General features: G+C 44.6%; 1 protein-coding gene across 1 annotated transcript; it reads right to left on the reverse strand.

Annotated features, from left to right (window-relative positions):
* Window positions 1-80: 80 nt before the first annotated feature.
* On the reverse strand, window positions 81-25,773 carry LOC123992339 (transcription factor Dp-2-like). The gene is made up of 5 exons (XM_046293493.1): window positions 25,748-25,773; window positions 3,011-3,129; window positions 1,940-2,001; window positions 1,077-1,145; window positions 81-326 (listed from the first exon to the last, which is right to left on the reverse strand). Exons 1-5 carry the CDS (start codon window positions 25,771-25,773, stop codon window positions 81-83), a joined length of 522 nt encoding a protein of 173 aa, XP_046149449.1.
* Between the last annotated feature and the right edge of the window lie 797 nt (window positions 25,774-26,570).

Here is a 26,570-nt window from a genome sequence, read left to right on the forward strand (position 1 = left end):
TCTAACTGAATTTACTCTTAGCACTGTAGGAGAAGTGTTGGCATATTTATGAGAAAGGCGCAATGGGCATGTGTGTTATACTACTGGGGCATTTGGATAAGTGATTCAGTAATAAGTGATCTGGAGTCGTCTTTGCAAAAGGCATGAGGGTGAAGACATTGAGGTGACACGTAATTGCCGCTGGAGGTGGAGCAGTCGATGACAGTGCGTACGTCGGTGTTGAAGATGATGAAGGGGAGCTGGATGACAGAGCTGGAAGGGGGAAGGGCCAGGGAGGAAGCCTCACTGGCTTTGTTTCTCTGCACTAGGTTCTTGAAAGAGATTTTCTGTTAGAGAAGAGATGAGCAATGTTTAGAACCATTTTAGGTGCATTTGATTTAGTTCGCCTGCCTACGGTGTTCCATCAATCTTCCATTGATCCTAAAGTGCAAACTTTCGAACACACCTATCCACACAGTTTTAAATACATTGTTACTACAACTACAGCTAATCTTATCAATACATACTTCAAAAACATTTGTCCTCACATACACATTTTCAATCTCTGAAGGTTGATGGTTCATGAGTGGAACTACATCATACATGGGCATGGGGCCACGAGCCCTAGTATAGCATGGCTAGATCTATTCTGAGGGAAAACCTCAGAGGAATAGGAGCTTAAACTGAAGCTTAAAACTAGCTTTAGAGTGAGTATCCTTCATTAGGGCAGAGCAAAATGTAGCCACAACACACCATTAATCGGAGATGCAATGAATGACAACTATCCGTGGTGCGGTACATTTCAAGAAACAGACTGTGAATACATTTCGGTCATCGCCAAGTCTTTTTCACAGGGAGAATTAATCAATCAAGAGAACTCTGACCACACCCACATCCACACCCTTTGGCCCCCTTAGGGACTTCAAGGGGTCATACAAAAGTTCCCTTTCATATGCTATTGAGATGCTAACGATAAGCTGTTTTTTTTTCAATGGATTTATAGATGGACAGCTTCCGAGCTCATCACTCACGACCAAGGCATCTGACTTTCCCCTCTCTCCCTCACACACTCACACACACAAGGGACTGCCTCATACCTGCAGTATGAGTTCATCCAGTTGAGTTCTCTTCTGCCTGATCCTCTTCAGGCGTTTCTGTTTATCCACCTGATTAGAGAAACAGTTTAATAAGCATTTTTAGAAAGGACTGGTATAATAACTGTCTAATATTACTGTCTAGTAATATATCACATAAAAAATCTCAGTGCTGGTAAAGCAAAACAAACAAGCAATTTCAAAAGAAACATACAAAAGTAGCTAGATCATCATATGGAGCTATTTTGGAGTGCTTATTGAAGCCTCCAATGGGTGGCCAAGTTCATGACAGGGTCTGGAAGTTATTGACGAGATGTAGATTGTCAGTGGTGGTGCTGGTCAGTGTACTGTCTGTGCCCCTCCTCCATCCAACCACTCCACCTCAATGCTGTGCTCCAACAGAACCCTACCCATATCCCACCACTCAGACAGTTAGTGTTGTTCTTTAGGTAACTGACCAGACTAAAGCAAGACAATTACTATTTGTATTGTCAGACCAGTAGTGATGGATTGCGAAAGTCCTCTGCTGTCAAAAAAGGCCAGCCGTAGGAGTACTCTATTCTCCATCTCCCCACTCCCTTATGCCTGGTCTTCCACCAAAATGGGTCACTGTGTGTGTTTGTGTGTTTATCGTGACAGATCTATATTCTGCAGGCAGTTGACACATGATACAGATGAGAACTGAAAGGGTCTTTCGTTTTTCTTTCCTTTGTCTGTGCTCCCCTCACCTCTTTCTCTCTGTCCACCCGTCCCTCTTTTCCTGAGGTGACAGTGACAAATGTCATGGAGTAGCTGTCAAGGCTCACTTTCAGCTCCCAGAGAGAACTCTGCTGGTTTAAAATGTGTGTGTATGTGTGTAAGATCACCTCCAGGTTTTGACACTCCTGGGATGAGTTGGTGGGCAGGCCAATCCAGCGGATCAAGGGTCACCTCATTAGTCGCTGCTCCATGGTGTGTGTCCCTGGCCAGGACTACCCACTACCCCTCCAGAGGTGCACTGACTGCTAGCCTTCATGGTTAATCTGTTTTTAATTAATGATACTTTTTAACATTCCACAGGAAGTAAGCAGATTAGGGCTGGGGCCAAGCTATTTTATGGGGCCATGTCATTATTAATACCGGAAAGTATTCAGAGGTTGGCCCCCTGCCCACAATTAAAACAGCCAAACTTTCAGTCGGCCTCCTCCAACACAATGCTTTGGGATGCAAGGGAACAGTTTGCAACATAATCAACATTCCAAATCCTCTATGACTTCAAATCTGCCATTCGTTAATTGCTTATCTTGAACAAAACAAATGTATCTAACATTTAGCTGCAGAAAAAATGCATCGCTGTTTTGCTCTGTCAAATTGGACATATTTTATTTTGTATGAACTTTTATTTATTCAGTGTAGCCCAATGAGACCAGGGTCTCATTCCCAATGGTGTCCTGAGTACAACAATTTTCTCACAAACAAGAAGAAAAATGTACATTGCAAATAAACAAGAAGAATAAAAAGAACCACGTGTTGAGTAGCCTGTTGGCCAGATTGGCCAGATCGGTTTGTTCTTTATTTATACATGAAAGGGGACATTAGAGGCATTGGCTAAAGTATAGTCAGAAATCTGGCCACCTGGCTAGATCCTCTCAACAACCCCCTACAATACTTTATCATTCTACCGGCACAATGGGTTAGAGGTCCACGGTGCTGGCAACACCAGGGTTGTGTTAATTAGGGCATGCAATGGAAAATATAACTGAAAGACAAGCACCGTTTGCTCCAGGTAGTCCCTCCCTGTTTCATTCCGTTTTCTTCTGTTTGGTGCCTAATGAACACTACCCAGGGTTGTTGGTTTGATTCCTGCATTGGCCGCATATACTGACTGTGTCACTGTCAACCGTAAGTGGTTTTGGATGAAAGCGTCTACTCAACTATCATATTATTTACGGACTCACCGAGTCCGTCGGTGACCTCGTTGTAGGAAGTGTTGCCTTTCTTCTGCACCTTCGCACACGCCTTCATGGAGAAATGACTCAGGCCCTTCCCGTTCTTATCACCCTTCTTCAGCTGATTGCTGTGGTGGAGAGATCACAAAGAAGCAACCGACACATTCATAATTAGGGATAGCTGTTACACAGATCAAATAATAGTTTATTTGTCACATGCACAGGATATACAGTGCCTTGCGAAAGTATTCGGCCCCCTTGAACTTTGCGACCTTTTGCCACATTTCAGGCTTCAAACATAAAGATATAAAACTGTATTTTTTTGTGAAGAATCAACAACAAGTGGGACACAATCATGAAGTGGAACGACATTTATTGGATATTTCTAACTTTTTTAACAATTCAAAAACTGAAAAATTGGGCGTGCAAAATTATTCAGCCCCTTTACTTTCAGTGCAGCAAACTCTCTCCAGAAGTTCAGTGAGGATCTCTGAATGATCCAATGTTGACCTAAATGACTAATGATGATAAATACAATCAACCTGTGTGTAATCATGTCTCCGTATAAATGCACCTGCACTGTGATAGTCTCAGAGGTCCGTTAAAAGCGCAGAGAGCATCATGAAGAACAAGGAACACACCAGGCAGGTCCGAGATACTGTTGTGAAGAAGTTTAAAGCCGGATTTGGATACAAAAAGATTTCCCAAGCTTTAAACATCCCAAGGAGCACTGTGCAAGCGATACTATTGAAATGAAAGGAGTATCAGACCACTGCAAATCTACCAAGACCTGGCCGTCCCTCTAAACTTTCAGCTCATACAAGGAGAAGACTGATCAGAGATGCAGCCAAGAGGCCCATGATCATTCTGGATGAACTGCAGAGATCTACAGCTGAGGTGGGAGACTCTGTCCATAGGACAACAATCAGTCGTATATTGCACAAATCTGGCCTTTATGGAAGAGTGGCAAGAAGAAAGCCATTTCTTAAAGATATCCATAAAAATTGTTGTTTAATGTTTGCCACAAGCCACCTGGGAGACACACCAAACATGTGGAAGAAGGTGCTCTGGTCAGATGAAACCAAAATTGAACTTTTTGGCAACAATGCAAAACGTTATGTTTGGCGTAAAAGCAACACAGCTCATCACCCTGAACACACCATCCCCACTGTCAAACATGGTGGTGGCAGCATCATGGTTTGGGCCTGCTTTTCTTCAGCAGGGACACCCAATGTATTTTTCCTAAAGTATTTATATTTACTTCGGAACCGGAACCCCTCAACTGAAGCTAGCCAGCTAACCACCAGCTATGCTAGCGGTCTTCAGCTAACCGGTCATCAGCTAACCTTTAGCTCTGAAAGCTCTCGCCAGTTCGAACAACGCGACTCTAACCAGAGCATAACAGACCTATTTATTTTTCATCCCCGGATTCCCACCGCAAACGGAACATTTTTCAGCTGGATCTTCACAACTAGCTATCTAGCTAAACCGCAACCCCGGATGATTACTCCTGGCTAGAGTTTCCACCCACTTAGCTTGAAGCTAGCCCGGCCAGATCACCTGTGCTACCACCGTAGCATACTCCTGGGCTACAATACCCGGGCCCACGACCGGTCTATCGATGTCACTGCATGAAGAGGAATAAACAGACTCACCCCATCGCGACGTCCACCAAAGGCTAACTCTCTAGCCCTTGCTATCTCCTTGCTTGCAAATTCGGCCTGCTAACTGCTAGCTTGTTTAGCTCCGGTCCGCTAACTGCTACCTTGTTTACCCCCGGCCTACGAACTGTTAGCTTGTTAGCACAGGCCTGCTAACCGCCTGAATTACCGCGTCCCAAACACTCACTGGACCCATATTTACTTTCTATCTCTATTCGATTTTTTATTTGTTTATACCTTCCGGAAACCTGCCTCTCCCAATGTGATACGGAATCGCTATTATTTTTAAATTTTAGAACACACTCAAGAACCTCCAGAACTAACCAGCTAACTAGCTACAAGCTATTTAGTCGTTTTTTAAACCTGGATAACACTCGCCAGTCCAGCTTCCCTGCCCCATCCTCTGCTGCCCCCTGGACACTGATCTCCTGACTACATAGCTGATGCACGCTGGACTGTCCATTAATCACGGTACTCCATTCTGCTTGTTTGTTTTATCTGTCGGTCCCGTTGCCTAGTCAACGCCATTTTACGTGCTGTTTTTATGCTAGCTGATTAGCTGTTGTCTCACCTACTGTTTTAGCTAGCTTTCCCAATTCAACACCTGTGATTACTGTATGCCTCGCTGTATGTCTCTCTCAAATGTCAATATGCCTTGTATACTGTTATTCAGGTTAGTTATCATTGTTTTAGTTCACAATGGAGCCCCTAGTTCCACTCTTCATACCCCTGATACCTCCTTTGTCCCACCTCCCACACATGCGGTGACCTCACCCATTACATCCAGCATGTCCAGTGATAAAACCTCTCTCATCATCACCCAGTGCCTGAGCTTACCTCCGCCGTACCCGCACCCCATCATACCCCTGTCTGCGCATTATGCCCTGAATATATTCTACCATGCCCAGAAACCTGCTCCTCTTGTTCTCTGTCCCCAACGCTCGAGGCGACCAGTTTTGATAGCCTTTAGCCGCACCCTCATACTACTCCTTCTCTGTTCCGCGGGTGATGTGGTGGTAAACCCAGGCCCTGCATGTCCCCAGGCACCCTCATTTGTTTACTTCTGTGATCGAAAAAGCCTTGGTTTCATGCATGTCAACATCAGAAGCTTCCTCCCTAAGTTTGTTTTACTCACTGCTTTAGCACACTCTGCTAACCCTGATTTCCATACCCAACTATAACATATTCTGTCAAGATAGAACTGCCAAAGGGGGAGGAGTTGCAGTCTACTGCAGAGATAGCCTGCAAAGTAATGTCATACTTTCCAGGTCCATACCCAAACAGTTCGAACTACTAATTCTGAAAATTACTCTCTCCAGAAATAAGTCTCTCACTGTTGCCGCCTGCTACCGACCCCCCTCAGCTCCCAGCTGTGCCCTGGACACCATTTGTGAATTGATTGCCCCCCATCTAGCTTCAGAGTTTGTTCTGTTAGGTGACCTAAACTGGGATATGCTTAACACCCCGGCAGTCCTACAATCTAAGCTAGATGCCATCAATCTCACACAAATCATCAAGGAACCCACCAGGTACAACCCTAACTCTGTAAGCAAGGACACCCTCATAGACGTCATCCTGACCAACTGGCCCTCCAAATACACCTCCGCTGTCTTCAACCAGGATCTCAGCGACCATTGCCTCATTGCCTGTATCCGGCTACGGTGCCGCAGTCAAACGACCACCCCTCATCACTGTCAAATGTTCCCTAAAACACTTCTGTGAGCAGGCCTTTCTAATCGACCTGGCCCGGGTATCCTGGAAGGACATTGACCTTATCCCGTCAGTTGAGGATGCCTGGTCATTCTTTAAGAGTAACTTCCTCACCATTTTAGATAAGCATGCTCCGTTCAAAAAATGCAGAACCAAGAACAGATACAGCCCTTGGTTCACTCCAGACCTGACTGCCCTCGACCAGCACAAAAACATCCTGTGGCGGACTGCAATAGCATCGAACAGTCCCCGCGATATGCAACTGTTCAGGGAAGTCAGGAACCAATACACGCAGTCAGTCAGGAAAGCTAAGGCCAGCTTCTTCAGGCAGAAGTTTGCATCCTGTAGCTCCAACTCCAAAATGTTCTGGGTCACTGTGAAGTCCATGGAGAACAAGAGCACCTCCTCCCAGCTGCCCACTGCGCTGAGGCTAGGGAACACGGTCACCACCGACAAATCCATGATTATCGAAAACTTCAATAAGCATTTCTCAACGGCTGGCCATGCCTTCCGCCTGGCCACTCCTACCTCGGCCAACAGCTCCGGCCCCCCCGCAGCTCCTCGCCCAAGCCTCTCCAGGTTCTCCTTTACCCAAATCCAGATAACAGATGTTCTGAAAGAGCTGCAAAACCTGGACCCGTATAAATCAGCTGGGCTTGACAATCTGGACCCTCTATTTCTGAAACTATCCGTCGCCATTGTCGCAACCCCTATTACCAGCCTGTTCAACCTCTCTTTCATATCGTCTGAGATCCCCAAGGATTGGAAAGCTGCCGCAGTCATCCCCCTCTTCAAAGGGGGAGACACCCTGGACCCAAACTGTTACAGACCTATATCCATCCTGCCCTGCCTATCTAAGGTCTTCGAAAGCCAAGTCAACAAACAGGTCACTGACCATCTCGAATCCCACCGTACCTTCTCCACCTATGCAATCTGGTTTCCGAGCCGGTCACGGGTGCACCTCAGCTACACTCAAGGTACTAAACGATATCATAACCGCCATCGATAAAAGACAGTACTGTGCAGCCGTCTTCATCGACCTTGCCAAAGCTTTTGACTCTGTCAATCACCATATTCTTATCGGCAGACTCAGTAGCCACGGTTTTTCGGATGACTGCCTTGCCTGGTTCACAAATTACTTTGCAGACAGAGTTCAGTGTGTCAAATCGGAGGGCATGCTGTCCGGTCCTCTGGCAGTCTCTATGGGGGTGCCACAGGGTTCAATTCTCGGGCCGACTCTTTTCTCTGTATATATCAATGATGTTGGTCTTGCTGCGGGCGATTCCCTGATCCACCTCTACGCAGACGACACCATTCTATATACTTTCGGCCCGTCATTGGACACTGTGCTATCTAACCTCCAAACGAGCTTCAATGCCATACAACACTCCTTCCGTGGCCTCCAACTGCTCTTAAACGCTAGTAAAACCAAACGCATGCTTTTCAACCGATCGCTGCCTGCACCCGCATGCCCGACTAGCATCACCACCCTGGATGGTTCCGACCTTGAATATGTGGACATCTATAAGTACCTAGGTGTCTGGCTAGACTGCAAACTCTCCTTCCAGACTCTTATCAAGCATCTCCAATCCAAAATCAAATCAAGAGTCGGCTTTCTATTCCGCAACAAAGCCTCCTTCACTCACGCCGCCAAGCTTACCCTAGTAAAACTGACTATCCTACCGATCCTCGACTTCGGCGATGTCATCTACAAAATCGCTTCCAACACTCTACTCAGCAAACTGGATGCAGTTTATCACAGTGCCATCCGTTTTGTCACTAAAGCACCTTATATCACCCACCACTGCGACTTGTATGCTCTAGTCGGCTGGCCCTCACTACATATTCATTGCCAGACCCACTGGCTCCAGGTCATCTACAAGTCCATGGTAGGTAAAGCTCCGCCTTATCTCAGTTCACTGGTCACGATGGCAACACCCATCCGTAGCACGCCCACCAGCAGGTGTATCTCACTGATCATCCCTAAAGCCAACACCTCATTTGGCCACCTTTCGTTCCAGTACTCTGCTGCCTGTGACTGGAACGAATTGCAAAAATCGCTGAAGTTGGAGACTTTTATCTCCCTCAACAACTTCAAACATCAGCTATCTGAGCAGCTAACAGATCGCTGCAGCTGTACATAGTCTACTGGTAAATAGCCCACCCATTTTCACCTACCTCATCCCCATACTGTTTTTATTTATTTACTTTTCTGCTCTTTTGCACACCAATATCTCTACCTGTACATGACCATCTGATCATTTATCATTCCAGTGTTAATCTGCAAAATTGTAATTATTCGCCTACCTCCTCATGCCTTTTGCACACATTGTATATAGACTCCCCTTTTTTTCTACTGTGTTATTGACTGGTTAATTGTTTACTCCATGTTTACTCCATGTGTAACTCTGTGTTGTCTATTCACACTGCTATGCTTTATCTTGGCCAGGTCGCAGTTGCAAAGGAGAACTTGTTCTCAACTAGCCTACCTGGTTAAATAAAGGTGAAATAAAATAAAAATAAAACACGCATCTTGCTGCTAACTAGTTCTTTCCATTGAGGTAATGCAGTGTGTATTTGTGATCACTGGCCATTCAGAACAGTACAAAAATCACGGCACGCTGCCACACAAGTCCTCTTCCATTTGCTGTGTTGCAGGCACATATTTCCTCTCACAATGGCTCCAGTGTAACATGACATGGTTCCTCTAGCTCCCTGTAGGGCTACCCCCAGGGAGAGGGGAATGGAGGAGAGGGATTCTCGATTTTTATTACGAGTCACCGCCTAAACATGTAGCTGAAGCACTGTTCATAATTTCACGAGGATCACACACACACACAAACAGTACAACAATCTAATTATCAAATCAGCAGAAACAAGGGAACTTTGGGCAAACGTGAATACAAACAAGAGAAAATGATCTGTTATGAACCGTTAGGCTACATGTGATGCGCCGCCCACACAGCAGTAATACAATCACTTGCTCATTCAGGGGCTCATTCTCTGTGATTTACGCACCAAGACATTTACATTTAAGTCATTTAGCAGACGCTCTTATCCAGAGCGACTTACAAATTGGTGCATTCACCTTATGACATCCAGTGGAGCAGCCACTTTACAATAGTGCATCTAAATCTTTTAAGGGGGGGGGGTGAGAAGGATTACTTTATCCTATCCTAGGTATTCCTTAAAGAGGTGGGGTTTCAGGTGTCTCCGGAAGATGGTGATTGACTCCGCTGTCCTGGCATCGTGAGGGAGTTTGTTCCACCATTGGGGGGGCCAGAGCAGCGAACAGTTTTGACTGGGCTGAGCGGGAACTGTACTTCCTCAGTGGTAGGGAGGCGAGCAGGCCAGAGGTGGATGAACGCAGTGCCCTTGTTTGGGTGTAGGGCCTGATCAGAGCCTGGAGGTACTGAGGTGCCGTTCCCCTCACAGCTCCGTAGGCAAGCACCATGGTCTTGTAGCGGATGCGAGCTTCAACTGGAAGCCAGTGGAGAGAGCGGAGGAGCGGGGTGACGTGAGAGAACTTGGGAAGGTTGAACACCAGACGGGCTGCGGCGTTCTGGATGAGTTGTAGGGGTTTAATGGCACAGGCAGGGAGCCCAGCCAACAGCGAGTTGCAGTAATCCAGACGGGAGATGACAAGTGCCTGGATTAGGACCTGCGCCGCTTCCTGTGTGAGGCAGGGTCGTACTCTGCGGATGTTGTAGAGCATGAACCTACAGGAACGGGCCACCGCCTTGATGTTAGTTGAGAACGACAGGGTGTTGTCCAGGATCACGCCAAGGTTCTTAGTGCTCTGGGAAGAGGACACAATGGAGTTGTCAACCGTGATGGCGAGATCATGGAACGGGCAGTCCTTCCCCGGGAGGAAGAGCAGCTCCGTCTTGTCGAGGTTCAGCTTGAGGTGGTGATCCGTCATCCACACTGACATGTCTGCCAGACATGCAGAGATGCGATTCGCCACCTGGTCATCAGAAGGGGGAAAGGAGAAGATTAATTGTGTGTCGTCTGCATAGCAATGATAGGAGAGACCATGTGAGGTTATGACAGAGCCAAGTTACTTGGTGTATAGCGAGAATAGGAGAGGGCCTAGAACAGAACCCTGGGGGACACCAGTGGTGAGAGCGCGTGGTGAGGAGACAGATTCTCGCCACGCCACCTGGTAGGAGCGACCTGTCAGGTAGGACGCAATCCAAGCGTGGGCCGCGCCGGAGATGCCCAACTCGGAGAGGGTGGAGAGGAGGATCTGATGGTTCACAGTATCGAAGGCAGTCGATAGGTCTAGAAGGATGAGAGCAGAGGAGAGATAGTTAGCTTTAGCAGTGCGGAGCACCTCCGTGATACAGAGAAGAGCAGTCTCAGTTGAATGACTAGTCTTGAAACCTGACTGATTTGGATCAAGAAGGTCATTCTGAGAGAGATAGCGGGAGAGCTGGCCAAGGACGGCACGTTCAAGAGTTTTGGAGAGAAAAGAAAGAAGGGATACTGGTCTGTAGTTGTTGACATCGGAGGGATCGAGTGTAGGTTTTTTCAGAAGGGGTGCAACTCTCGCTCTCTTGAAGACGGAAGGGACGTAGCCAGCGGTCAGGGATGAGTTGATGAGCGAGGTGAGGTAAGGGAGAAGGTCTCCGTAAATGGTCTGGAGAAGAGAGGAGGGGATAGGGTCAAGCGGGCAGGTTGTTGGGCGGCCGGCCGTCACAAGACGCGAGATTTCATCTGGAGAGAGAGGGGAGAAAGAGGTCAGAGCACAGGGTAGGGCAGTGTGAGCAGAACCAGCGGTGTCGTTTGACTTAGCAAACGAGGATCGGATGTCGTCGACCTTCTTTTCAAAATGGTTGACGAAGTCATCTGCAGAGAGGGAGGAGGGGGAGGGGGAGGAGGATTCAGGAGGGAGGAGAAGGTGGCAAAGAGCTTCCTAGGGTTAGAGGCAGATGCTTGGAATTTAGAGTGGTAGAAAGTGGCTTTAGCAGCAGAGACAGAGGAGGAAAATGTAGAGAGGAGGGAGTGAAAGGATGCCAGGTCCGCAGGGAGGCGAGTTTTCCTCCATTTCCGCTCGGCTGCCCGGAGCCCTGTTCTGTGAGCTCGCAATGAGTCGTCGAGCCACGGAGCGGGAGGGGAGGACCGAGCCGGCCTGGAGGATAGGGGACATAGAGAGTCAAAGGATGCAGAAAGGGAGGAGAGGAGGGTTGAGGAGGCAGAATCAGGAGATAGGTTGGAGAAGGTTTGAGCAGAGGGAAGAGATGATAGGATGGAAGAGGAGAGAGTAGCGGGGGAGAGAGAGCGAAGGTTGGGACGGCGCGATACCATCCAAGTAGGGGCAGTGTGGGAAGTGTTGGATGAGAGCGAGAGGGAAAAGGATACAAGGTGGTGGTCGGAGACTTGGAGGGGAGTTGCAATGAGGTTAGTGGAAGAACAGCATCTAGTAAAGATGAGGTCGAGCGTATTGCCTGCCTTGTGAGTAGGGGGGGGAAGGTGAGAGGGTGAGGTCAAAAGAGGAGAGGAGTGGAAAGAAGGAGGCAGAAAGGAATGAGTCAAAGGTAGACGTGGGGAGGTTAAAGTCGCCCAGAACTGTGAGAGGTGAGCCGTCCTCAGGAAAGGAGCTTATCAAGGCATCAAGCTCATTGATGAACTCTCCGATGGAACCTGGAGGGCGATAAATGATAAGGATGTTAAGCTTGAAAGGGCTGGTAACTGTGACAGCATGGAATTCAAAGGAGGCGATAGACAGATGGGTAAGGGGAGAAAGAGAGAATGACCACTTGGGAGAGATGAGGATCCCGGTGCCACCACCCCGCTGACCAGAAGCTCTCGGGGTGTGCGAGAACACGTGGGCGGACGAAGAGAGAGCAGTGGGAGTAGCAGTGTTATCTGTGGTGATCCATGTTTCCGTCAGTGCCAAGAAGTCGAGGGACTGGAGGGAGGCATAGGCTGAGATGAACTCTGCCTTGTTGGCTGCAGATCGGCAGTTCCAGAGGCTACCGGAGACCTGCAACTCCACGTGGGTCGTGTGCGCTGGGACCACCAGATTAGGGTGGCCGCGGCCACGCGGTGTGGAGCGTTTGTATGGTCTGTGCAGAGAGGAGAGAACAGGGATAGACAGACACATAGTTGACAGGCTACAGAAGAGGCTACGCTAATGCAAAGGAGATTGGAATGACAAGTGGACTACACGTCTCGAATGTTCAGAAAGTTAAGCTTACGTAGCAAGAATCTTATTGACTAAAATGATTAAAATGATACAGTACTGCTGAAGTAGGCTAGCTGGCAGTGGCTGCGTTGTTGACTTTGTAGGCTAGCTGGCAGTGGCTGCGTTGTTGACACTACACTAATCAAGAGAAACCGAGAGGGGGGGTAGTGGGGCATGGAGAGGGGGGAAAAAAGAATGTGAATATGCATGAGTGCATTTGTGTGTGAGAGAAAGAGAACAGTGAAAGAAAGGAACAAAGAACGAGAGAGCGAGAGAACAGAGTGGACAGGGAGAATATACAAGTAGACATGTAAAGACAGACGCACATATGCAGCCAAATGAGTGAGCAATCAAGTGTCCACTGACAAACATTCCCCATCCTTGCACTACACAAACATATGCACCCTCTCCCACACAGCGCAGTTCACTCTAACACCTAGTACAGTAGAGAGTAGAAGACAACTTCAGAGCCGCTCGTTACATAACTTGCTCTCTGTGGAGCACACACACACATGCAGAGGGGACGACTGTGTGTGTGTGTGTGTGTGTGTGTGTGTGTGTGTGTGTGTGTGTGTGTGTGTGTGTGTGTGTGTGTGTGTGTGTGTGTGTGTGTGTGTGTGTGTGTGTGTGTGTGTGTGTGTGTGTGTGTGTGTGTGTGTGTGTGTGTGTGTGTGTGTGTGTGTGTGTGTGAGGGGAGAGAGAGAGTGAAGACGAGAAACAGGCTGGTGGTGAATGTGCCATAACAGGTAGAGGGATTGTAACAAGTCGGGATGGGTAAGGCGCAACGTGGTGGAAGCTTAGGGTTCCAGTTGTCAGGACAAATTAGTTCCAGAACCCCAGCTAGAGGGGAGAGAGAGAGTGAAGACGAGAAACAGGCTGGTGGTGAATGTGCCATAACAGGTAGAGGGATTGTAATCAGTCGGTGTGAGGAAGAAACAACACACTCAGTTACACAGAAACAACAGAGGCACTTTTTCTCCTTAGCAACAGAGCTGCCGCTCTGCACCAGGGCAGAGCTGTAGTGGGAGTCTGAAGAGTGTTTCTTGGCAGTGTGTCTGCAGCGTGGATCAGTGGGGGAGGAGGGGATGACCTTTCACTGAACAGCACATCTCAGAGCCAACACATCCGCCAGAGAGTGTGCAGAGGGGGGTGGCTTGGCCCCGAGACGAGCTCCTCACACCTGGTGCTTGTGAGTGGGGAGAGGGAAGAATAAAGCATAAATGACAGAAGAGATGGACAGAACAGAGAGAGGAAAAGAGACCAGAGATCTGAGCTTACGAAGACCAAACATGGAGAGAAATCTCAGTCTTGCGCAGTGTAAGTGAGAAAGATCGAGTACCAGAGGGAGTGAGATGTGAGTTTGAAAACAATAGTAGAAGGAGTGAGGTAGAAATGGAGGGAGGGAGAGATAGGGTTTGGTCTCATAAGTCTTACTATGTGATTAATTAATTATTCACTGCTGAGAACATGGCATGCAGAACACACAGACTCTCACATGCCTTTAAAATTTGAGTGCATCTTGCTCAAAGAACCATTTCCACACACACTCTAGGGCTGCACGATTTGGACCAAATATCTCATAGCATTTTTTGGCCAGATATTGAAATTTAGATCATGAATTTTTGAACACTAGGGTAAAAAATATGGTAATTCCATGAGACATGGTTAAAACAACTACCAGGGACATCAATTCTAAAAATAGCTCATATGAATGAACACATTCTGTAGTTAGCTAACTGAATACAAATCAAAAGAAACAAATATTTTCCAACAATGTTACAGGCTACATTACACCTTCGTATTAACAAACAAACATTTTGAACATGATCATCAAAATATAGTGTGCTATAAGCGCAGCACTTATTAATTAATTAATAACATGAGTTCCTATTTCCTATTTTACAATTATGAGTTCTTAAATAACATAGGTTAATTATTTTTTCAGGCATGCATAGGATGCAGATGGAATAGGAAGCTTATGATTGTGTAATTATGTAGAAATTGGCCCAATCAGGCCTTAAAAACAAGTAACACGTAGCCTGACGATTGCAAGGTGCAGCCTGTGTCCAAAACATTGTCTGGTCCAGTCATTCAACACGATGTTTCAACTTCTCCCTTAATTTTGTTATCAAATCAAATTTGATAAGACTATATACAGGGGGCTGTACCGGTACAGAGTCAATGCGCGGGGGCTCTGGCCTGTCGAGGCAATATGTACCTGTAGGTAGAGTTATTAAAGTGGCTATGCATAGATGATACCAGAGTCGCAGCGGTGCAAAGGGGGGGAATGCAAATAGTCTGGGTGGCCATTTGATTAGATGAGTCTTAAGGCTTGGGGGTAAAAGCTTTTTAGAAGCCTCTTGGATATAGACTTGGCAGTCGGGTACCGCTTGCCGTGTGGTAGCAGAGAGAACTAGGGTGACTAGGGTGGCTGGAGGCTGAAAATTTTTAGGGCCTTCCTCTGACACCACCTGGTATAGAGGTCCTGGATGGCAGGAAGCTTGGGTCCAGTGATATACTGGGCTATACACACTACCCTCTGTAGTTCCTTGCAGTCGGAGGCTGAGCAGTTGCCATACCAGGCAGTGATGCAACCAGTCAGAATGCTCTCGACGGTGCAGCTGTAGAACCTTTTGAGGATCTGAGGACCCATGCCAAATGTTTTAAGTTTCCTGAGGGGGAGTAGGTTTTGTCATGCCCTCTTCACAACTGTCTTGGTGTGCTTGAGTCATGTTAGTTTGTTGATGATGTGAACACCAGGGAACTTGAAGCTCTCAACCTGCTTCACTACAGCCCTGTCGATGAGAATGGGGATGTGCTCAGTCCTCTTTTTCCTGTAGTTCACAATCATCTCATTTGTCTTGATCACGTTGAGGGAGAGGTTGTTATCCTGGCACCACCCTGCCAGGTCTCTGACCTCCTCCCGATAGGCTCTCTCATTGTTGTCGGTGATCATGCCTACCACTGTTGTGTCATCGGCAAACTTAAATGATGGTGTAGGAGTCGTGCCTGGCCGTGCAGTCATGAGTGAAGAGGGAGTACAGGAGGGGACTGAGCACGCACCCGAGGGGCCCCTGTGTTGAGTATCAGCGTGGCAGATGTGTTGTTACCTTCTCTTACCACCTCTGGGCGGCCCGTCAGAAAGTCCAGGATCCAGTTGCAGAGGGAGGTGTTTAGTCCCAGGGTCCTTAGCTTATTGATTAGCTTTGAGGGCACTATGGTGTTGAACACATAGGTGTTCCTTTTGTCCAGGTGGGAAAGGGCAGTGTGGAGTGCAATAGAGATTGCATTCTCTGTGGATCTGTTAGGTCAGTATGAAAATTGGAGTGGGTCTAGGGTTTATGGGATAATGGTGTTGATGTGAGCCATGACCAGCCTTTCAAAGCACTTCATGGCTACAGACGTGAGTGCTACGGATCTGCAGTCATTTAGGCATGTTATTTTAGTGTTCTTGGGCACAGGGACTATGGTGGTCTGCTTAAAAAATGTTGGTCTTACAGACTTGGACAAGGAGATGTTGAGAATATCAGTGAAGACACATGCCAGTTGGTCAGCCTGGGCTCGCAGTACACGTCCTGGTAATCCGTCTGGCCCTGCGGCCTTGTGAATGTTGTGATCACACAGTCTTCCGGAACAGCTTGTGCCCTCATGCATGTTTCAGTGTTATTTGCCTCAAAGCGAGCATAGAAGTAGTTTAGCTCACCTGGTAGGCTCGTGTCACTGGGCAGCTCTCGGCTGTGCTTACCCTTGTAGTCTGTAACGGTTTGCAAGCCCTGCCACATCTGACGAGCGTCAGAGCCGGTGTAGTATGATTCGATCTTAATCCTGTATTGATGCTTTGTCTGTTTGATGGTTTGTCGGCGGGCATGGCGGAATTTCTTATTAGCTTCCCGCTCCTTGAAAGCGGCAGCTCAAGCCTTTAGCTCAGTGCGGATGTTACCTGTAATCCATGGCTTCTGGTTGGGGTATGTACGTACGGTCACTGTGGGGACAACGTCATCGATGCACTCATTGAGGAAGCCAATGACTGATGCGGTGTACTCCTCAATGCCATCAGAGGAATCCCAGAACACATTCCAGTCTGTGCTAGCAAAAAAGTCCTGTAGCTTAGCATCTGCTTCGTCTGACCACTTTTTTATTGATCGAGTCACTGGTACTTCCTACTTTAATTTTAGCTTGTAAATAGGAATCAGGAGGATAGAATTATGGCCAGATTTGCCAAATGGAGGGCGAGTGAGAGCTTTGTATGGGTCTCTGTGTGTGGAGTAAAGGTGGTTCAGAGTTTTTTCCCCTCTGGTTGCACATTTAACATGCTGACAGAAATTTGGTTAGACGGATTTAAGTTTCCCTGCATTAAAGTACCCGGCTACTAGGAGCGCCGCCTTTGGGTAACCATTTTCCTGTTTGCTTATGGTGGAATACAGCTGATTGAGTGTGGTCTTAGTGCCAGCATCAGTTTAGGGTGGTATGTAGACAACTATGAAAAATACAGATGAAAACTCTCTAGATAGATAATGTAGTCTACAGCTTATCGTGATACTCTACCTCAGGCGATCAAAACCTTGAGACTTCCTTAGATAGCTGTTATTTACAAAATTACATAGTCCACTGCCCCTTGTTTTACCAGACGCCGCTGTTCTATCCTGCCGATACAGCGTTTAACCAGCCAGCTGTATGTTGATAACGTTGTTGTTCAGCCACGACTCTGTGAAGCCTATGATATTACAGTTTTGAATGTCCCGTTGGTAGTTTAATCTTCCGCATAGGTCCTCAAATTTATTTTCCAAAGATTGCACATTTTCTAGCAGATTAGAAGGAAGTGGGGATTTATTCGATCGCCTATGAATTCTCAGAAAGCCGGCTGGCTCCTTTTTCTCCGCCTTCACTCAAATGTCAGGCATATGGGCCTGTTCCCGGGAAAGAAGTATATCATTCACGTCAGACTCATTAAAGGGAGAAAAAAAAGGATAAAGGATTCTGCCAGTCCGTGGTGAGTAATCGCAGTCTAGAAGTTATTTTCGGTCATAAGAGACGGTAGCAGCAATATTATGAACAAAATAATTTAAAAAATAAGTTTCTAACAACGCAAAGACACGAACAAATCAACACAATTGGTTAGGAATATGTAAAACGCCAGCCTTGTTCTCCAGTGCCGTCTTGTCGACCCAGTGTTGGGGTGGCGACTTCTGAGAAATATGTGCAAGATGGAATTTGTATCTCCTGTCCAGTTGGCTAATCCTCTTCTTGAAGCCGTCTTTGCCGACTGTAAATAGGAACCACGTGTTTGGCTATGTGAAACGTGATTGCCTCTGTGATTTCTATGTGTCTGCGGCACAGGAGGTTGATGGCATCCGAATTGGGGTGGACGGCTCTTGGTAATGGCTGAAGTGGAATAAGTGGAATGGTATCAAATACATCTCAAACATGGTTTCCATGTGTTTAATGCCATTCCATTCGCACCGTTCCAGCCATTATTACAAGCCGTCCTCCCTTTGGCAGCCTCCACTGGTCTGCGGGATGTTTTTTCGTAGGGCGTTACACTTGATGGCTGGTTGTGGCTGAGGGGCTTTGCTGCTGTCGGTGCTTTTTTTTACCATGCAATCGTCAAAGTAGGGGATTGTTATTCTTCAAAGGATTGAAAATATTTGTGGTGTTGCCTGTTTTTGGAGCCACAACTCAGAGGCACTTTTTGCACAACACTTGCATTTGGTTGACATTGGTTTTCCTGTAGCTGAAATACTGCCATACCACAGAAGATGTGCCTCTCTTTGGCACCAAACCCATGTTCTCGTTAGCACTGTTTCAAACTCTGAGGTAAAGCCACAGAATTTCTTAACCTCATACTAAACCTCAAACCTAAACCGCCCTTTCTCTCCTCACCAGCATCTTCTAACTGCACGCTCAACGCAAGGATGCTTGTTATTGACCAGCATGTGCATGTCATGCAGAGTGAGAAAGCCTGCTTGTGATTGGTCAGTATCCTCTGTGCATGTAGAGTGAATGAACAAAGTCTAGCACATCTCATTGGAGGAGGTACCGTACTCTAGTTTTTGATGTAATAACAGAGTGTCAAAGAAAGGAGAACATTGTAGCCTCTTGGGAAATGGATATTATCGCAATTTCAAGTCAATATCGCAATTTCGATCTGATTTTGATTACTCATGCAGCCCTAACACATTCTCCCCCTGACACACACGTACATACTACACATGTACACGCACGCACAAAAGTACATGTACACACACGTACTGTACATGTACACACACACACCTTCTGATGGTTACATAATCTGCTCACCTGAACACACATACAAAATAACCTGCAAAGTCACTATTGAAAAGGCAGTCATGGTCACTCCTACAAATCCACTGCAGTTCTTACTAACCAGTGCTGTCATTCACTCTGCCCTCTAAGAAACACAAAAAGAGAGAGAGGATGGGAAAGAGATAGGGGAAGACACAGGGGGAGAGGGGGATAGAGAGAGAGAGAGAGTGAGAGGGGGAAATAAAAATAAATAAAGTTCTGGGTTGCGAGAGAAAGAGACCTCACCTTCTCAGGTGAGGGACACATAAGAAACAATATGGTATACATATACTGAGAGAGGCAGGATAGAGTGGGAGGGTGGTGAGAGAGAGAGTGTTCTGCTGTAGTGAGTCAGCAGTGACCTGTGTGTGTCAGACTGATGCAAATTGGACTACCAAAAACTGAAATGCCACAGAATGCAGCTGAGCTCTTTAGCAGCCCCCGCCCTTCCGACACAGGCATGCACATCACCTCCATCTACATTTTGCTGAGTCTTGTAGTTACCTGAATGAAGAGTCTTTCTGAGCACAGCCCATCCCTGCAACACAGACATAGATAAATTGTTAGTTGGAAGCAGTGTGTGTACTGTTTAACATGAATTCAATATTCAAAAACTATGTTAAGTGTGTGTCAGTCAGTAGTCTGTTCTCCTAGATTACAACCCATTCCATTGCCTAATGAACTGGTTTGCTTAGGAAATAATGAGATGCTGCAGCTCAGTGAGATGCTATGAGAGAATGACCAAAATAATTTATCTTTCGCCAAAGCTCCTTCTCCCTCTATCCCACTCAGTCTCCATCTGCGATTTGTTTAACTGGATAATCCTCCTGCATTGTTCCTTTCATTTATTTATTTAGCAATAAGGCCAGTGGAGGTGTGGCATATGGCCACTATATCACAGCTAAGGGCTGTTCTTAGGCACAACGCAATGCGTCGTCATATACCACAAACCCCCAAGGTGCTTTACTGCTATTATAAACTGGTTACCAACGTAATTATTATTAGCAAAAAGAACATATGTTTTGTCATACCCGTGGTATACAGTCTGATATACCATGGCTGTCAGCCAATCAGCATTCAGGGTTCAAACCACCCAGTTTATAATCTTCTATATACAGTACCAGTCAAAAGTTTGGACACACCTGCTCATTCATCTTCTTCTTCGTTTCATCTTCTTCTTTTTTACTATTTTCTACATGACAGAATAATAGTGAAGACATCAAAACTATGAAATAACACATATGGAATGATGACTGTGTGAAAAGCATCCATATGTGAAAAGCATTCCTCATGAAGCTGTTTGAGAGGATGCAAAGAGTGTGCAACGCTGTCATCAAGGCAAAGAGTGGCTACTTATATTTTGATTTGTTCAACACTTTTTTGGTTACTACATGATTCCTTCCATGTGTTATTTCATAGTTTTTGATGTCTTCACTATTTTTTCTAAAATGTAGAAAATAGTGTAAAGAAATAAAAACCCTGGAATGAGTATGTGTGTCCAAACAATCCCTGCCTGGATTGTGTGTGTGTGTGTGTGTGTGTGTGTGTGTGTGTGTGTGTGTGTGTGTGTGTGTGTGTGTGTGTGTGTGTGTGTGTGTGTGTGTGTGTGTGTGTGTGTGTGTGTGTGTGTGTGTGTGTGTGTGTGTGTGTGTGTGTGTGTGTGTGTGTGTGTGTGTGTATTAACAACACTACTTGTCAGAATAGCAGAATCAACCCAGCCGTCAGAAAAATACGAGTCAATGAAATCATGTGTTCGTTTCTTGGCCCTGGCAATATAAAACAAAACGTGATGTTAGCTAATAAAAAATAAATACAATGGATCCTCCTTAAATTCTTTCCATGTTCTGGAAACAGAACAAGACCACTTCAAGACAAGACCACTTTACAACAACCATAAAATATGATTATAATGTGGAACAAAGCAGGGCAGTGGTGTGTGTGTGTGTGCACACTTGAGAAAACAAGCAACAAGTGTACTTGGGCAATTTAAAAAAAAGTGTGTGTGTGTAGCAGCTCACCCTAGAGCCCACTTGTTGGCATTCTACGTGGGTCCCTGGGATACCATGGTGGGCGTATGTGTAAATGAGCTACCTATTAGAATATTCCCTGTGTGCAAAACTCTGTGCCTTGCTGATGATCTACACAAACACAAAATAAGAAACATCATAGGGATTCATCAGATCACAGGGTTGTGTTCATTTGGGCACACCGTAGCAAAATGCAACGGACACGATTGAACGGGTGCAAGGTAATACAAATAATAATGGTATCAAGGGTCCTGTTCATTAGGCACCCAAATGAAAAAAAGGGAAGGGCAACCTGAACTCATCCAATATGATGCGCTCATTTTTGTTTTTCAATTTCAAAACATCTTCCAATTGACGCCCTAATGAATGCCGCCCAGGTGAGTCATTGAGAACAGATTCTGTGCCAAGTTGTGGGTGGTGACTGAGCAGGATCAGGTTGGGTGTAGTATTTGAGAGGCCTACTATGCAGAAGTGTCTCAAAGCTGGAGCCCAACAAAAAAGAAAAAGACAAGATCAGCAGGATGCTGCAGAATGCTAAATAATACCCCCAGCTAATTATAACACGCTACAGTCAGTCTGCAGTCCGCCACACACTATTCCTTCTCCTCCCAGCCAGGCCTTATTTTACATTTCACCACAAAACACTGGCTTTCACAGATGCAAGAGGATGGGGGATCTGGGGTGTATTCATTAGCACACACCGTATGCTGCAAAGTGTTACACACCGTAACACTTTGCAACAGAAAACATGTTGTAACAAAAACGAGAACTTGTTATTGGACAAATTCAGACATTCGGCGCATATACTTTGTTTGGTACCTGGTGAATACACCTTTGATCATCAACCTGACTCTTAAAACTTCTTGCGCATCAGTGGGACGCTAGCGTCCCATTTCAAAAACTTCCGGTGGAATTGCAGAGCGCCAAATTAAAATGAATATAAATATTCAACTGAGCAATACATCAAAATACAGCTTAACTTCTTGATGCACCCATCCCGTTAGCGTGATCATTTGGGTCAACATCCGCTGAATTGCAGAGCGCCAAATTCAAATTCAATTACAAAAAATATTTCATTTTTATGAAATCACAAGTGCAATATAGCAAAACACAGCTTAGCTTGTTGTTAATCCACCTGGCATGTCAGATTTCAAAAAAGCTTTTCGGCGAAAATATACCAAGCGTTTATGTAAGGACATCTCTCTCAGCAGACAAAACAGACAAACAGCTAGCAAACAAGTAGATTGGTCACGAAAGTCAGAAAAGCAATAAAACGAATCTGCTTACCTTTGATGATCTTCGGATGTTTGCACTTACGAGACTCCCAGTTACACAATAAATGTTTTGTTCCATAAAGCTTATTTTTATATCCAAAATACCTCCATTTGGTTGGCGCGTTATGTTCAGAAATCCACAGGCTGCACGGTCACGACCGGGGCAGACGAAAATTCCAAATAGTATCCGTAATGTTCGTAGAAACATGTCAAACATTTTTTGTAATCAATCCTGAGGTTAATTTTACAATATATAAATCAATAATATTTCAACTGGACTGTACCTTCTTCAAAAGGAGAGAGAGAGAAAATGTCTGCTCCAAACTGTTGCGCATATAAAACACTGCTGCCACCCAGCCATACAATGACGCGATGTGATCTTTCTCGCTCATTTTTCAAAATAAAAGCCTGAAACTATGTCTAAAGACTGTTCACAACATGTGGAAGCCATAGGAAAAGGAATCTGGTTGATATCCCTTTAAATGGAGCAAAGGCAAGCAATGGAACAGAGAGCTTTCAGGAAAAACAGCACTTCCAGGTTGATTTTCCTCAGGTTTTTGCCTGCAATATCAGTTCCAATATTTTGGAAACTTTAGAGTGTTTTCTATCCTAATCTGACAATTATTTGCATATTCTAGATTCTGGGCCTGAGAAATAGGCAGTTTCATTTGGGTATGATTTACATCCAAACATACTGCCCCCTACACTCAGAGGTTCTAACTTGTTAATCCAGCCGCCGTGTCAGATTTCAAAAAGGCTTTACGGCGAAAGCAAACCATGTGATTATCTGAGGACAGCGCCCAGCACACAAATGCATGACAAATCATTTTCAACCAGGGAGTTGCGACACGAAAGTCAGAAATAGCGATATAATATATGCCTTACCTTTGAAGATTTTCTGTGATTTTCTGGCACTCCAAAAGGTCCCAGTTACATTACAAATGGTCCTTTTGTTCGATAATGTCCTTTATATAAAAAAAACTCAGTTTAGCTGGTGATTATTTTACAATAATCCGCTCGGTTTCCCTCCTCAAAATGCATACAAAATGAATCCAAAACGTTAGCAATAAACTTATCCAAAACAAGTCAATCCATCTTTATAATCAAACCTTAGGTACCCTAATACGCAAATAAATTATAACTTGTAAGATGGAGAATCGTTATTGTCTTTACTGGAGAAAAATAGAAAAGAACGCGCTTTCATTCACACGATTGGAAACACTTCAGCCAAAATGGGAGCCACCTAGAAAAACTACAATTTCTGGCTCATTTTTCCAAAAACCTTCCTGAAACTATTTCTAAAGACTGTTGACATCTAGTGGAAGCCCTAGGAACTGCAATCGGACACAATTTCACCCTATTACAAAAGTGCCAGCCATTGAAATCAGTGGTAGGATGAATTCTTTCTTTTGGGATGGTTTGTCCTCAGGGGTTTCGCCTGCCATTTCAGTTCTGTTATACTCACAGATATTATTTTAACAGTGTTAGAAACTTGAGTGTTTTCTATCCAAATTTACCAATTTTATGTATATCCTAGCTTCCGGTCCTGAGTAGCAGGCAGTTTACTTTGGGCATGCTTTTTATTCGGATGTCAAAATACCGCCCCCTAGCCGAAATAAGTTTTAACTACTGAGAAAATTGACAGAATCCCAACAGAGGGCTTTCTTTCATGAAGAAAAAAACCTGCAGCAGTGGCTGTATTTCTGTGAACATAACATTATAGCCAATCGATTAGAAACAAGCCAATTTACTAGCCTAAGCGCTTAACTCAATCACACACTTGTATGCTAATTGCACACATTGAAATTGTCACACTGTAGTGTTGCCATGCCTCTGCTATCAACCTATCACAGTCCAGGGGACTCCTTGTTTCCTCCAATCAAATCAAACTTTATTTGTCACATGCTTCGTAAACAACAGGCATAGACTAACAGTGAAATGCTTACTTATGGGTCCTTCCCAACAATGCAGAGAGAAATAACAGAAAATGAATAACACGTAATAATAAAAGTAATACTAAATATATAATAAGTAACGATAACAGGATAGATAATTAACAGAAGCAGAAGCACAAGTGATGAATAAAAGAAGTTAGTGCAGAAAGGGTCAATACAGATAGTTAAACTATTTAGCAGTCTTATGGCTTGGTGGTAGAAGCTATTCAAGGTCCTGTTGGTTCCAGTCTTGCCATGCGGTAGCAGATGAAACAGTCTAGATTGTAGTTTTATTTAGTCACATGCACAGGGTCACAGATGTAATTGCAGTGTACAGTGAAATTGGTTACATTGTAATAGTGTAGGTGTGATTTAAATTATATGAATAATAATAATAATAATAATAATAATAATATGAATTATAATATATGCAGTGTCTTCAGAATGTATTCACACCCCTAGACCTTTTCCACATTTTGTGGTGTTACAAGTGGAATTTAAAATGGATTAAATTGAGATTTTGTGTCACTGACCAACACACAATACAATGTGTCAAAGTGGAATTTTATTTTTATTATACATTTTTTACAAATTAATTCAAAGTTAAAAGTTTAAATGTGTTGAGTCAATAAGTATTCAACCCCTTTGTTATGGCTAGTCTAAATAAGTTCAGGAGTAAAAATGTGCTTAGGGATCGGCGTCCGGTCAATGGGACAGTTGTAAATCATGCAGCGCCTTGTGTCACGATCACAGATTTTAGAGAAACAACAAATGTCGATACATAAGTGTCTTATATCTGCTTATATCTGCTGCTTATAAAGCTTAAATTATTGTTAATATAACTGCACTGTCCAATTTATCGTAGCTATTACTGAGAAAAAATGCCATGCTATTGTTTGAGGAGAGCGCCTAACAACAAAACATTTTTTCAGGTTTGATAAATGCACCTCTGAAAGTGCAATGTGCACTTACATTCTGAAATCTTTCTCTGATTTATCATCAAAAGGGCCCCAGAGATAACATGAAGTGTTGTTTTGTTAGATAAAATCCTTTTTCAAATCCTATAAAGGTCCATATAGCATGCACGATCGATTTTGTATTTCCACTCGTTCAATTTGCAAAGAAAGGAATCTGTGAAAATCTAACCCTAAACCATGTTTCAACCAGTCAAATCACATTCATATGTATTGCTCGGAGATCCTAGAACGTAACCAGACTTCACTATATTATTAAGGGCGTAGTATATCCTATGGGACACCAAATTTCGTCAGAGAACGACGCCTTCATGGCACGCCGATGACGCGGGCAGTCTTCACTTGATCGACTCTAAATTTGTCAAATAAACACCAATCAGGATCAAACAAAGCTAGCTATCCAGCCAATGAGCTGGGCTTTACGGAAACCCTGTATCTGCCACAAAATGTAGCTGCTAACCTTTTTTCGACAGCATGCCTTTTCCTTTTGGACAAAAATTCTAAGAACATTCAGAGTTATGAAAACTGGTTGTTTTGCAAATGTTGAACTTATAATATGACTACTAATACTGGAAAAGCAAAATCAAAGTCCAAGTACACAGATTTGACAATATTCTTACAGAAAAATGTAATATGAATGCAAATGTGTCCTTCACGATTTGCCCAAATGTACCTGGGTGAGTTCACACAAAACGTCATGTCGTTCGCGCATACTTTATGTTTTCCATCTGAAACTTTGCACATACACTGCTGCCATCTTGTGGACACCATCGGAATTAGAACCAGAGTGATGGCTGAAAGTGGGACCTTTCTGTTGCATTTCAAAGATGGTAGTAGAAAAAAAAGAGAAAAAAAATGTTTTTTTTCATTGTATTTTCTTCTACCAGATCTATTGTGTCATATTCTCCTACATTCAATTCGTATTTCCACAAACTTCAAAGTGTTTCCTTTCAAATGGTACCAAGAATATACATATCCTTGCTTCAGGGCCTGAGTTACATGAAGTTAGATTTGGAATTGTCATTTTAGGCAAAAATTGAAAAAAAGGGAGCTATCCCTATTATAATTATATATATTTATAATTATATTTATTAACAGGTCACATAATAAGTTTCATGGACTCACTGTGTGCAATAATAGTGTTTAAAATTATATTTCATGACTACCTAATCTATGTACCTCACACATCCAATTATTTGTAAGCTCCCTCAGTCGAGCAGCAAATTTTAAACACAGATTCAACCACAAAGACCTAGGAGGTTTTCCAATGCCTCGAAGGACACATATTGTTAGGGGGGTAAAATAAAAAAATAAAAAAGACAGATATTGAATATCCGTTTGAGCATGGTGAAGTTATTAATTACACGTTGGATGGTGTATCACTACAAAGATACAGGCACCCTTCTTAACTCAGTTGCCAGAGAGGAAGGAAACTGCTCAGGGATTTCACCATGAGGCCAATGGTGACTTTAAAATAGATAGAGTTTATTGGCTGT

This window comes from Oncorhynchus gorbuscha, linkage group LG13 (assembly GCF_021184085.1).
Source record: "Oncorhynchus gorbuscha isolate QuinsamMale2020 ecotype Even-year linkage group LG13, OgorEven_v1.0, whole genome shotgun sequence".
NCBI lineage: Eukaryota > Metazoa > Chordata > Actinopteri > Salmoniformes > Salmonidae > Oncorhynchus > Oncorhynchus gorbuscha.